This window comes from Podarcis gaigeae (assembly GCF_964106915.1).
Source record: "Podarcis gaigeae genome assembly, chromosome: 13".
Classification (NCBI taxonomy): Eukaryota; Metazoa; Chordata; class Lepidosauria; order Squamata; family Lacertidae; genus Podarcis; species Podarcis gaigeae.
Genome location: NC_139689.1, coordinates 2,126,095 through 2,140,552, shown reverse-complemented (window position 1 = coordinate 2,140,552; position 14,458 = coordinate 2,126,095). Strand labels below are relative to the sequence as shown.

The 14,458-nt window shown below is 51.0% G+C and overlaps 1 protein-coding gene across 2 annotated transcripts in view; it reads right to left on the bottom strand.

The window, feature by feature from the left end:
- SRRT (serrate, RNA effector molecule) overlaps positions 1-14,219 on the bottom strand; it is a 36,890-nt gene extending 22,671 nt beyond the window's left edge. Inside the window, exons 1-5 of one of the 2 annotated variants that reach the window (XM_083706624.1) lie at positions 14,046-14,219; positions 11,386-11,595; positions 10,167-10,295; positions 7,842-7,988; positions 2,370-2,558 (exon numbers count right to left, since the gene is read on the bottom strand). In XM_083706624.1, the coding sequence (XP_083562750.1) occupies positions 2,370-2,558; positions 7,842-7,988; positions 10,167-10,295; positions 11,386-11,504 (584 nt within the window). In that variant the 5' untranslated portion in view covers positions 11,505-11,595; positions 14,046-14,219. The remainder of the gene's footprint in view (positions 1-2,369; positions 2,559-7,841; positions 7,989-10,166; positions 10,296-11,385; positions 11,596-14,045) is intronic. The other variant, XM_083706625.1, reaches the window with a different exon arrangement.
- Between the last annotated feature and the right edge of the window lie 239 nt (positions 14,220-14,458).

Here is a 14,458-nt window from a genome sequence, read left to right as displayed (position 1 = left end):
AGGTTCTTGGGAGGAGGGGAGAAAAGGCCAAGTTATTACAGTCAACAACCAATTGACAAAAATGAAAGAAGTTCAAATCTATCAAAGGAAATTAAAATGGTCAAAAGTGAACACACACACAGAGAGAGAGACACAGCTGTGTTAGATACCCAGTTGCCTAGGGAAGAGGAACCACACACAACCGCCTCCCCAGCACTGGAGCAAAGCGGCCCTCCGCTCCCCAGACACACAAACACCTCGGCCACGTCCATCCAGAGGCCACGATTCGCCCCCAGCCTCCTTCCCTTGCCCTGGAGCAACCCTCGCTAACCTGGTGCCCTCCCGGTTCTCCGTGGGCCTGACCTCAAGCCTGCTCCACCCATTCTGCCACCCTGGTAAACTGATTTCGGATGGTTCAATAATAGCAGCTGCGGTCGTGCTCTGTAGAAACTAAAACAAGAAAACCAGAAACGTCCCCATACGATGTGCCAAGCCCCACCCGCACCTGCCCTCAAAAGCAGAGTGCTGCACTAGAACCTGACAGAGACCAGGGTTCGAATCCTCCCATTCGGCCCTTGGGGGCCAGTCACTGCCTCTCAGCCTATCCTATCCTGCAGGGTTCCAGTGGGGATTAAATGAGGCGGGAAGATCATAAACATGCCCCCTTGAGCTCTTTGGATAAATAAGTAGGATATGAATGCAACAGATAATTAACAAGATCAATACAAGGATGCTTCCCCTGACTAGTGGCTGGCAGTTTTCTTTCTCAATTTTATTTTGCGTTTGCTCAGTTTTCAAGGATTCTGCTGAAAAGCGTCCGTGTGCTTTTAACAGCAGGCAAACAAGCCGCTGGAGCTATTGAGGGGCGAACCCAAGTAAAAGAGGAACCGGGGTTTCCGAACTGGAATTCTAAAAGTATTTAGTACACAAGCAAGTTGGCTGAGAAGCAGACAGGAATTAGGAAAAAGCACAAGACATCTAAATGATGAAAAGCTGCATTTTGCAAGTGAGAGGAGGGGAGTGGGTGCAAAACAGCTCGTTACCATCTGGATTCAGATAATCATGGCTGTGTTCGCACACAATGCTAAACCTTGGTTTGTTTGATGAAGCACGTGACAACAAGCCATGGTTTGTTCTCTCCAAAGCTTGCTTTGCTCCCCAGCTGTGCTTGCCTTGAAGCTTGGAGAGCATCTAGGGTAAGGGTCAAGCGAGATCATTGGGTTAGACCCCTGGGGTTAGACCGTAATTGGAAGAAACCATGGTTTACAAGCCAGCAATAACCCGCAGCTTCACGTTGCGGTCTGCTGCCAGAGAAGAAACCATGCTGGGCTTGGGGCTTCTAACAAGCCACACACATGCTAAATGAGTCATGTGTGAACCCAGCCGGTGGTGGAAGAAGTTTTTATGCCTACTGATGCGAAACAGAACTAGTGGAAAACATGTCAAGGGAGCAAAGACGGTACGTAGGTGACGAAGATGGGAGGAGAACAACAAAGACTTCCAGAGAGGCGGGGTTTCTACACGTCTCTCATTTCCCACCTCTCTCGTCCCTATCTCCACACATTCAGTATTCCTCAACATCCCTTTTTGACCCCCTGAACCACCATGTCCTTCTCAGCAGTTTCTCCATTTGCCAAGTCAAAGCCCACTGGATCAACTACACCAACCAACTCCAACCTGGCAACCTCCAGATGCTTCAGACAACGGACGCAGCCGGCTCGGCTGAGAGATGATGGGAGCTGTGGTCCGAAACATCTGGAAGTCACCAGGCTGGGGGAGCCGGAGCTGAATATGCTGGGAACAGCTGGTTGATTTCATTTGCTGCGCTGGTTGTAACAGATCTCTCTCTCGCTCTGCAAACCGGAAACGTAGACTAGAGAGGGCGAATTAGCACCCGAATCTGGCAGTCCAAGGGGAAAGGCGGGCCTATTTATGGGAGGGGGGGCCTCAGGAACAAGGCCAGCACCCAGAATAGATGTGTGTGTGCTCCTTCTTCTAGCCTGCCTGTGTGTGTCTGGGATGGGGCTCATATACCCCATGGAGAAAAGGTGGAAGGACTTCACAGGGATATGTGCAGAATATTCTTTCAATTAGCTGGGGACTTCATGCTACACTGAATTTTTTTAACTCACACAAGTCATTTAAAGCCCTGAGCATTCCAGCAAGCTACACCCATCAGAAGGCCAGGCAGAGGCTGCCTTCTAACGCCTGACAAATCTACCAACTGGTTACTGAATTATCTTCCGCTCTGAAGGCCTCTTATTTAGGTTGCCAGTCACGCATAACTACAGATACACATCCCTGAGGGAACCAGATCTCTCCTTGCTCCACCTCCCGCCTCTCCCCCGCCCCAGTCCAAGGCAAAAAGGCCCAGCCCACGAGAGACGTACCACTCTTCATCCTTGTGGGCCAGGAAGAAGTCTTGCATCTTCTGGCGCTGGAAGTCCAGCTTGTAGTCGTTGTAGCGCTTGACGGCTTCCGTCTCGTCGACGGAATCGTCCAAGGAGAGGAGGAACTCCTTGAAGTTCTTCATCACGGGAGGGGCGATGCCCAGGTCCACCTCCGCGATGTTGCCCAGCCTGGGAGGGAAGGAGAAAAAGGGAAATAAAAAGATGTGCGTTCTTGCAATTCGACGTCTCCAGCGCAAAGAGGAGTAGAGACATCACCTTGCCAACAAAGGTTCGTATAGTTAAAGCTCTGGTTTTCCCAGTAGTGATGTATGGAAGTGAGAGCTGGACCATAAAGAAGGCTGATCGCCGGAGAATGGATGCTTTTGAGTTCTGGTGCTGGAGGAGACTCTGGAGAGTCCCATGGACTGCAAGAAGATCAAACCTCTCCATACTGAAGGAAATCAACCCTGAGTGCTCACTGCTAGGACAGATCCTGAAGCTGAGGCTCCAGTACTTTGGCCACCTCAGGAGAAGAGAAGACTCCCTGGAAAAGACCCTGATGTTGGGAAAGATGGAGGGCACAAGGAGAAGGGGACGACAGAGGACGAGATGGTGGGACAGTGTTTTCGAGGTTACCAGCATGAGTTTGACCAAACTGCGGGAGGCAGTGGAGGACAGAGGTGCCTGGCGTTCTCTGGTCCAGGGGGTCACGAAGAGTCGGACACGACTAAACGACTAAACAACAACAACAAAGCGCAAAGAGGAGACCCTTTCAAAACCAGAAAAGCTTTGCAGACCCTTTTCAAGCGCAAAGTTGAGTTGTCAAGTGCAGGAGATGGGAGAGGTGGCCTGCCCTAGATGGGGTCACAGCCCCTCAGAATAATAATAATAATAATAAAATTATTATGTGGATTTGGATTTGATATTCCGCCTTTCACTCCCTTTAAGGAGTCTCAAAGCGGCTAACATTCTCCTTTCTCTTCTTCCCCCCCAACAAACACTCCGTGAGGTGAGTGGGGCTGAGAGACTTCAGAGAAGTGTGACTGGCCCAAGGTCACCCAGCAGCTGCATGTGGAGGAGCGGAGACGCGAACCCGGTTCCCCGGATTATGAGACTACCACTCTTAACCACTACACCACACTGGCTACCCCAGCCACTCTGGGCGGCTTCCAAAAAAATATTTGCAGTTTGGGGCTGCTCCTGGATTTGACTTTGGCTCTGCTAACTTCCAGAATGGATTACTGCAACATGCTCTACGTGGGGCCGCCCTTGAAGACGACCGGGAAACTTCAACGGCTCCAAAACTCAGTGGCCAGATTACTGGCTGGGATTCCATATAACCCTTGTTTCAAAGCAGCTGCATTGGTTGCCAGTCCGTTTTCGGACCAGATTCAAGGTGCTGACATGACACAGTGGTACCTTGGTACCTGAACGGCTTAGCTCCCGAACAAATCGGCTCCCAAACGCCGCAAAACTCAGAAGTGTTCCAGTTTGTGAATGTTTTTTGGAAGCCGAACGTCCGACGCAGCTTCCAATTGAGTGCAGGAAGCTTCTGCAGCCAATCAGAAGCTGCGTCTTGGTTTTTCGAATGGTTTCAGGAGTCGAACGGACTCCCGGAACGGATTAAGTTCAAGAACAAAGGTACCACTGTAGTTTAAAGTTCTATTTTTAAAAAAAATAATATTTATTAAAGTTTCAAAAAAGTTACAAGAATAAAAAAGAAAAAGAAACAAAAAATACAAAATACAAAAAAGTAAAAAAACAGTTAAAAACAAATCAACCTTTCCATATCCTGACTTTCATTTACTTGTTTCCCTGACCTCCTCACACCTCCCTTTTTTGTATTCTAGTTCAATTAGTTATTTCAGCAAATCCTTTCCATTTTTGCTTTTATCTTAATAATTTATCTTAATATATTATAACTTTACATTCTCACCTGTTAATAATCCATCTTTAAATACTCCTTTATAACATTACTGCTAAAACCACATAACTTCATTCCAACATCCTTCTAACATTCCTTAATTTTACAATATTTCTGTAGATAGTCTTTAAATTTCTTCCAATCGTCTTCTACCGACTCTTCTCCCTGGTCTCGGATTCTGCCAGTGTAGTTCAAAGTTCTAAAGGTGGATTGGGGGAGGGTCTTCTCTGTGGTGGCCCCCAAGATGTGGATCTCCCTCCCTGCAGAGGTTCACCTTTCACCTCTATCATACAGGATTCCGGAGGACGCGGAAGATGCACCTCTTTCCCCTGGTTTTTGACACTTGAGGGGCATATCTTTAAGCCCCACTTTATTTTTATGATTATTGTTTTAAACTGTTCCTAATGTTTTGTTTTAAAGGTGTAACCCGCCCTGAGACCTCCGAGTGAAAGGTGGGCAATAGCTAAACAAATAGCTAGTATTGTTTTTATTTTACCAACAGGATTAACGGCAAGCCCAATGTAAACATGACGTAACCAATCCTAAACCCTGCTAAATCCAACATAACTGTAATTACTTAAGAAGCCTGGGTACTTTCTACTGTTAAGTACCCGGAGCGGCGCAACATGAATTATAAGACCACGTAGCAACTTGGCCCTAAGCCACTTAGGGCTTTAAAGGAGCCCAGGTGGAAACAGGAAGTCAACAGAGCTGACGAAAGCTTAGTTATGTTCCCCAGCCTAGGAGCACTAAGCAAAGGCCTGGCTGCTGCATTTGAAGAAACCGAAAGCTCTCAGACTATCTCCAAAGTGAGCCCCACATTGTGTGCATGGCAGGGTCTCCCCTGGAAGTAACTGAAGCATGGATGGCGGGGGCCAAGTCCGCCTTCTCCAGGGCCCATCCACAGGTGATCAAATGCTGCCTTATCACCTGATTTTTCATGCCCAGGGTTGAGCCTGTTCGAAGTGCTCTTTATTTAGCTGTTTTTATTTATAATTATAATGATAATAATTTTTATTTATACCCCGCCCTCCCCAGCCAAGGCTGGGCTCAGGGCGGCTAACAAGCAATAATAAAAACAAGTTGAATGAGTACAACTTAAAAACAAGATTAAAATACAATTAAAATACTGAAACATTAAAATATTAAAATGCAGCCTCATCACAGGAGAAGAAAGGAAAGAGAAAAAAGAGAGGGAGGGAATCAAATTGGCTCCAAGCCAAAGGCCAGGAGGAACAACTCTGTCTTACAGGCCCTGCGGAAATAAATCAGATCCTGCAGGGCCCTGGTCTTATGAGGCAGAGCGTTCCACCAGGTGGGAGCCAGTGTTGAAAAGGCCCTGGTTGAGGCTGATCTGACTTCCTTAGGGCCTGGGACCACTAGGGCAGTGTTTCCCAACCAGTGTTCCGCGGCACACTAGTGTGCCGCGAGACGTTGCCTGGTGTGCCGTGGGAGGGAGGTGGGCGAGTCCGGCGGCGAGAGGCGGGGCGGCGGCGAGCACACGCGGGGCGGCGAGCGAGCTCCCTCCCAAATCCCATCGCCGCTCGCTTCGGCCGGCCGCCCCGTGCTCCGCGCTGGTGTCGGCAAGCCTTGCGCACCCGGGGGATCTCCCCCCGAGAGCGCAAGGCTTGCGAACGGCAGCTGGCAGCGCGGAGCACGGGGCGCCCTTCGGAGGGCTCCGCGTGCTTCGGGCAACAGGCTGCCACCCCAAGCCTCGCGCGCCCAGCGGGAGCTCCTGCCGGGCGCGCAAGGCTTGCAGACACTCGCCCGAAGCACGGGGAGCCCTCCGGAGGGCTCCGCGTGCTTCGGGCAACAGATGCCACCCCAAGCCTCGCGGGCCTGGCGGGAGCTCCTGCCGGGCGCGCAAGGCTTGCAGACACCCGCCCGAAGCACGGGGCACCCTCCGGAGGGCTCCACGTGCTTCGAGCAACAGGCTGCCGCCCCAAGCCTCGCGCGCCTGGCGGGAGCTCCTGCCGGGCGCGCAAGGCTTGCAGACACTCGCCGAAGCACGGGGCACCCTCCGGAGGGCTCCCTGTGCTTCGGGCAACAGGCTGCCGCCCCAAGCCTTGCGCGCTGGGCAGGAGCTCCTACCGGGCGCGCAAGGCTTGCGGACAGCTTCCTGAAGCCTGGAGAGCGAGAGGGGTCGGTGCGCACCGATGCCTCTTGCTCTCCAGGCTTCAGCGAAAGCCTGCATTCGCCCCATAGGACGCACACACATTTCCCCTTCATTTTTGGAGGGGAAAAAGTGCGTCCTATGGGGCGAAAAATACGGTACTTTCTTTGTGTTTATTTGATGCCTATTAAAGAGAGTTACTTTATATATAGTCAATATAGGCACAGAGTTAATTTTTTAAACATTTTCTAATGGTGGTGTGCCTCGAGATTTTTTTCATGAAACAAGTGTGCCTTTGCCCAAAAAAGGTTGGGAAACACTGCACTAGGGTGTTGCTATTTATGGACCTTGAGGCTCTCCGTGGGGCATACCGGGAGAGGCGATCCCATAGGTACGAGGGTCCTAGGCCTAGTTTTTATTTAGCTGTTATTATCCTGCACTGCAAGGGGTAGGAATGGATGACCCTCGGGGGTCTCTTTCGCCCCTACAATCCTATTATTCTACTTCGTCACACGGAAAGCAACAGAGAGGCGTTTCAGTATTTGTATGCACCTGTTCTTAGGCAGACGATTTGACCAACGTATCTGTCAGGACTGCCGCTAGGTCCCAGCTCACAGAGGACCAACGCCCAGTGGATGTTATATACAAAAGTCTTTATTAAAGTTTAGTTTCCATTTCCAAGCTCTGGGCGCGCAGACCCACGTCTCTACGCTAGACCGGCTAAGTCCCCTCTGACTCACTGCTCCACCCACACCAGTTTAAGATTCTAGCCCGGCTCCACCTCTTACGCTGTTCTTTCCTTCGCTGGGTCCTTCTGCCCTCTGGGGTTCCCTCCTTCCTGGACTCCTCTGATGCTGAGCCTCCTGAGTCTTGCCCCTCCCTCCGGCGGGCTTTAGGACCTGGCTCCCTTCCCGGGCTCCCCGCTGTGCCGCGCTCCTGTACATTTGAACTTGGCGCGCGCGCCCAGCCGGTGACTTTCCTTCTGACCGTTTCCCCGCTTCCTGATGTGGGCGTTGCCAAACCTGACTCCTCTCCTCCCTCTGGTGGTGAGGACACTGGTCCCGACTCCTGGGACTCCCCCTCCCCACTGCGCTCTGGTGGAGACGCTGGTCCTGATTTCCAACTGCTGCTCAGGGACTCCCCGCTGGCCCCTTCCTCCTGGGGCTTCCCCCCTGGAACCCCCCTCGCTCTGGCCACCGGCGCTCCCTTCTGTGAGTCCTCCGATTCGCTAGAGAGGCTTGTGGAATAACTCTGGCCACTGTCACTGCCTGCGCCCCCCTCGTACTCCTCCTCCTCACTCTCCATTTGCTCCCCCTCCTGTGTCTCTCCTTCTGAACCCCTGACAGTATCTCACAGTCTTCAGGCAGAGGAGCTCTCACCTGAGCGGCAAAGGCCACCTGGCTTGAATAGGCAGGATGTGCTCGGAGCAGCTTACCTGGCTTGGATAGGCAAGATGTGATGCTGCGTCACATGCATTTCTGGGTGAGCCCAAGGTTGCGGAGGTCCGTAGGTAGGGCCGGTGGTGACGCCACTGTAAGGCATCTCGTAGCTGCTGTGGTAGGGGTCCGATGTGTGCTCATCCCTGCAGAAGTTTTTTGGGAGGGGGTAAAGTTAAAACCACCAAGAGGACTGGGGGAGAACCAAAGTGTTAATTGATCCCGATTTATTTTGGAGCAAGGGGATAGGTGTTAAAACCAGTTCTTCCCAAACCCTTGGTGCCATAACCTCAGCCCCAGTGCGCCCTACAAAATGCAATATTCAGAATACCAGTCTGCACACTCCACGATAACAGCCCAGTGAAATTCAGAACGGTGCCCATTAACTGCACATATATTCAAAATCTACCGTATTTTTCGCTCTATAAGATGCACTTTTCCCCTCCAAAAATGAAGGGGAAATGTGTGTGGTCTTATGGAGCGAATGCAGGCTCCTTGGCTTCAGAGATAGCAACGCGAAGCCTCCGAAGCGCAGGGGGAGCGCTCCCTCCACGCTCCAGAGGCTTCGCGTTGCTTTTGCTGAAGCCGCCTGAAGCCCCCGGAGCGCAGCAGGAACTCCCACTGCGCTCCGGGGGCTTCAGGCAGCTATCCACAAGCCTTCGGAGTGCAGCAGGAGTTCCAGCTGTGCTCCGAAGGCTTGCGGATAGCCGCCTGAAGCCTGGAGAGTGAGAGGGGTCGGTTGCACACTGATCTCTCTTGCTCTCTAGGCTTCGCGTTGCTGGGGAGGCGCTGCGCAGCTTTCCCTCTCTGCGCAGCGCCCCTTCAGCGAAGCGGAAAGAGAAATGGAAGGGGCTCCGTTTCTCCTGTTGGTTCGCTGAAGGGGCACTGAGCAGAGAGGGGGAGAATTTTTTTCCCCCTGTTCTCCCCTCCTATGGTCCGGTGCGTCCTATAGAGCGAAAAATACGGTAATTCAAACCATTTAGCTTGATTAATTTAACAAAATGGACAAACTGGATCTAGTGATACCAGCTTTTCAAACTTGGACAATCGTTTCCCCCTCCAGCATTCTTCCCCCTCTGCCCAGGTTATCCTGGATAAAGAAAAGGTTTTGGCTCCTTCTCTTGTATCACTAGAATTCGTGGCCATTCAATGAAGCTGAACGCTGGGAGAGCCAGCACTGATAAAAGAAATGCAGTGGAACTGTGGAACTCCCTCCTGCAGTCACCAACTAAGGTGGCTACTAGCCATGACTGCTACGTTCTGCCTCCGTAGTTGGAGGCAGCAATGCTTTTCAATTATTGTTATGTATTTATTGATACCCTGCCTTTTCCCCTGACAAGGACTCAAGGTCCTTGAGAAGAGCTAATCCCAGTTGCTCTTCTGTAGTGATCAGATGGGATTACGATGAGGAATTATAAAATATGCATCAAGCCATTGTGTCCGCAATGAAAGCATTGTGCTGACTGGGTTTTATTATTAATTATTCACTGACAATAATTTCTTCTCAAATCCCACAAACCTCTTCATCTCTGCCATTTTTCTCTACTGCCCAATTCTCTATGTCTGACAATATAAGCATTCTAGGACACAGACCTGTTGCCGGTTGCTGCACCAGGCATCCTAGGCCATAAAGTTAGTAGGTTACTTTGATGTGGTTTAATCTTTAGATAGATCTTAAGGGCCAGGAAGAGAATTCACAAAGAGATGGCAAATACTGCCATCCTGCCTCTCCTGTTTATGACCTCCGGGGTTTCCTGAATGCATTCCTCCTTTTATTCCTCTTTTATTTACTCTGAACTATGTATGCATGCTCAAGTAGGAAATACTTTCTTTGTAGTTAGAAGAATTTCTTCTGATCTGACTTTGTCCCACAAGGGGTTTTTGAAATGCTCAGAGGATATCTGATTGGTTCTTACGAACACTGTGTAAAAGGTTCTTTTGTGAATAAAACGACCTGGGCTGAGGGGTGGAGAGGAATTATTATTATACGCACAACTCCCAGAGTCTTGCTGGTCAAGCCTCATGTGTATTTTATTAATCAGAATCCAATCCTTCCTTGCTTTGGGAACACTACACTCTTGTGCTTCTGCATTTCCCAATGGAGCATGTGGCTGACCACTGTGACAACTGGAGGCTGGATTAGATGGGACACTGGTCTGATCCAGAGGGGCTCTTATGTTCTTCATGCTCTGGAGGGTCACAGATTTCCCAGACCTGATCCAATATGCTGTTCTGCTGAGCAGTTCCTCTTGGGAACTGAAGAGCCACGTAACGCAGAACAAGAATGGAAGAAGCAACCCAGAGGAGATTGAATGACCACCTACCAGTCTCGCCGCATCCGTTTTTGCGGAGGGCTCAGTTCGTGGCGAGGTGGGGAGAAGCGTTCCCGCCGGTTCCGGTCATAGTCACGGTATTCGCCTCTGCTGCGGCGCTCTCGGCCCCTGTCCCAATCCCTGGATGCAAACACCACAGATCTGGTAAGGAGGGCAGGCATAACTGACCCCTCTCTGCGGCTGGCAGGGCGGAAATCAGCCCAACTGGGTTTTCTACCAGCCCTCTGTGCCATGAGCTGAAGTGCCTGAGAAGTATTTCAGGATGCGCTCTACCTGGATTCCACACTGCCCCCCTCAAAAACAGGGCAATCAGCAATCAACCATCATGTGTTAAGGATTCTAATATGCTTAAAACATTTTTGTTCAGGCAAGCCTAACCAGATGGGCAGAACTGCTGCTCTTACACAAAATACCTGCTCCACGTTTGTACGAACTCAATTTTTTAGTGAAGCAGCACTTATGGAACTCCCTGCCTATTGACATCAGGAAGGCAGATTCACTGTACTCTTTTTGGTGCCCGCTAAAAACATTTTGTAGGGACGCGGGTGGCACTGTGGGTTAAACCACAGAGCCTAGGACTTGCTGATCAGAAGGTCAGTGGTTTGAATCCCTGCGGCGGGGTGAGCTCCCGCTGCTCGGTCCCTGCTCCTGCCAACCTAGCAGTTCAAAAGCACGTCAAAGTACAAGTAGATAAATAGGTACCGCTCCGGTGGGAAGGTAAACGGTGTTTCCGTGCGCTGCTCTGGTTCGCCAGAAGCGGCTTAGTCATGCTGGCCACATGACCCGGAAGCTGTACGCCGGCTCCCTCGGCCAATAAAGCGAGATGAGCACCGCAACCCCAGAGTCGGTCACGACTAGACCTAATGGTCAGGGGTCCCTTTACCTTTACAAACATTTTTGTTTAGATAAGCAGGCGTTTAGAAAGCTGGTGCAGGTTTTAACTTGTATTTAGCCTATTGTTAGTTTAATTCTTATTTATAGCTTTATATTTTTTTTTGTAAATCACTTTGATGTGGTTTTTTGTGTGGTTTTTTTAAACAATCAAGCTGTGTATCATTTTAATGACATAAACAAAACAATAAATATAGAATTCCTTCCTATCTTATAGACCCTCCTAAGAATCAATGGGCTTTCCTGCAGCCACAGAAAAGGAAGGCATCTCTAAGGAGATCCGCCATTGCTTCCATCCCCCAGGTCACTTGGGGTGTACCTCTCACTCCAGTCGTCTCGCCGCCTGTCATCACGTTCTCGAGAACGGTCGTAGTCACTCCTTTCACGTCGGAATTTGTCCCTGCGCCTGCGGTCATACTCGTCATCACTGTCACCCATAGTTGCAGGATGTGACTATCCCTGGTGCTGCAGACAAGAGGCAGTTATTCTGAGGGGCTCCAGCAAAGCTGTCTTCAGGGCGAAAAGACCCCTGGCAAAGCACAAGGAAAAGAAAAGTAAGTGTGCCCACACCTGCTCCCAAACATTCCTGGAACCCAACCCCTTTAAAAAGCACTATTCAGAATGGCAATAAAATTCGAAACAATAACAATTAATTGCACATTTATTCGCAATCCAATTAAAGCTGTTTAATTAACTCCACAAAATCGAGGAATTTGATCCAGTGATGCCACATTTTCAAAGACGGGTAGTCATTTACAAATGGTTGCGTGGCATTATAGTCAGTGAAGTTAAAAGGAAATACATTTAGAAAACTCTAGAAACATTGAAAGATGCCTTAGATCAGTGGTTGCCAATTAGTTAAGTACTGATTGCAGACCCCGTTTTTCAAAAGCAAAGCCATAGATCCCCTACTTTTGAAATTGTTGATACATCTATGGCAATCTTTGTTGTGCGAATATTGCCACAGACCCCCTGGAGTCCAAAGAACACCAATTGGGAACCAATGCCTTCGACTGAGTCATGCCTCTGGTCTATCTAGCTCAGTATTGCCTAGGGTAAGCATCCCCAAACTTGGCCCTCCAGCTGTTTAGGGACTACAACTCCCATCATCCCTACTTAAGAGGACCCATGGTCAGGGATGATGGGAATTGTAGTCCCAAAACAGCCGAGTTTGGGGGTGTCTGGTAGCTGCTCTCCAGGTTTTAAGGCAGAGGATGGCCAGCCAGGGATGGGAGTTGCCGTCACAAAAACAGCGTGAGCCCCAAGTGTGGGAAACCCTGCTGCAGAAAAATCTTCCCTGACCTGGTGCCCTCCAGTGGTCTTGGACTACAAGTCCCATCATCCACGGCCAGCTCAGCCCAACGACCAAGGGTGATGGGTTTTGTGGTCCACCCACACCAAGCCCACTTCACCCAGGCTGAAGAAACACTGTTCTGGTCCAGGGTTTTCCAAATTTGGCCCTCCAGCTGTTTTGGGGCTACAATTCCCGTCATCCCTGACCACTGGTCCTGGCCCAACCTGGTGCCCTCCAGTGGTCTTGGACAACAAGTCCCACCATCCACGGCCAGCTCTGCCCAACGGTCAAGGACAGGCACAGGCAAACTCCGGCCCTACAGCTGTTTTAGAACTACAATTCGCATCATCCATAACTAACAGGACCAGTGGTCAGGGATGATGGGAGTTGTAGTTCCAAAACATCTGGAGGGCCGAAGTTTTGGGCTTCCCTTTAGGGCAGGCATAGGCAAACACAGACCTCAAGATGTTTTGGGACTACAATTCCCATCATCCCTGACCACTGGTCCTGGTCCAACCTGGTGCCCTCCAGTGGTCTTGGACTACAAGTCCCACCATCCACGGCCAGCTCTGCCCAATGGCCAAGGACAGGCATAGGCAAACTCCGGCCCTCCAGCTGTTTAGGGACTACAACTCCCATCACCCCTAGCTAACAGGACCAGTGGTCAGGGATGATGGGAATTGTAGTCCCAAAACACCTAGAGGGCTGGAGTTTTGGGCTTCCCTTTAGGGCACACATAGGCAAACTCAGCCCTCCAGATGTTTTGGGACTACAACTCCCATCATCTCTAGCTAACAGGACCAGTGGTCAGGGATGATGGGAGTTGTAGCTCCAAAACATCTGGAGTGTTGGGATTTTGGGCTTCCCTTCAGGGCAGGCCTAGGCAAACTCGGCCCTCCAGCTGTTTAGGGACTACAACTCCCATCACCCCTAGCTAACAGGACCAGTGGTCAGGGATGATGGGAATTGTAGTCCCAAAACACCTAGAGGGCCGGAGTTTTGGGCTTCCCTTTAGGGCACGCATAGGCAAACTCCGGCCCTCCAGCTGTTTAGGGACTACAACTCCCATCACCCCTAGCTAACAGGACCAGTGGTCAGGGATGATGGGAATTGTAGTCCCAAAACACCTAGAGGGCCGGAGTTTTGGGCTTCCCTTTAGGGCACACATAGGCAAACTCAGCCCTCCAGATGTTTTGGGACTACAACTCCTATCATCTCTAGCTAACAGGACCAGTGGTCAGGGATGATGGGAGTTGTAGCTCCAAAACATCTGGAGTGTTGGGATTTTGGGCTTCCCTTCAGGGCAGGCCTAGGCAAACTCGGCCCTCCAGCTGTTTAGGGACTACAACTCCCATCACCCCTAGCTAACAGGACCAGTGGTCAGGGATGATGGGAATTGTAGTCCCAAAACACCTAGAGGGCCGGAGTTTTGGGCTTCCCTTTAGGGCACGCATAGGCAAACTCCGGCCCTCCAGCTGTTTAGGGACTACAACTCCCATCACCCCTAGCTAACAGGACCAGTGGTCAGGGAGGATGGGAGTTGTAGTCCCCAAACACCTAGAGGGCCGGAGTTTGCCTGTGCCTGGTCAAGGATGATGGGCGTTGTAGTCCACGCGCCACGGGGATCCACAGGCTGAAGAGAAGCTGGTTTGGGGCCTTGGCTCCCCCGAGGGGGCCTCACTCACCGACGGGGCCGCCTCCCGCCCCGGCCAGAGGAGGAAGAGCAGGGAGGAGGAAGGCCGGGCCTCCCCTCTCCTCCTTTCCCGCCTCCTTCTCTCCTCGCTCGCCCGCGCAGCCTCGCGCTCCTTCTCCTTCCCCCGCGCCGGAAGCCTGGCTCCGGGTCACCCACCCCTTCCGGTTCCTCTCCGGACAGCGAATGAGGCTGCGAGGCACGGAGGTGTGACCCGGATGTGCAATGGAAGATGAAGAGGCTGGACTTCCGGCAACTCTCTTCCCGTCAATAATAATTGGGCTTGTGAGGAGGCGGGACTTCCGGTAACTCTCCTTCCTTTAAAAATGGTAATTGGGCTCGTGTGGAAAATAAGTAACGACTTATTAGATGAAAGCAGCGTTCGTGGAATTCATAAGGGGGGGGGGG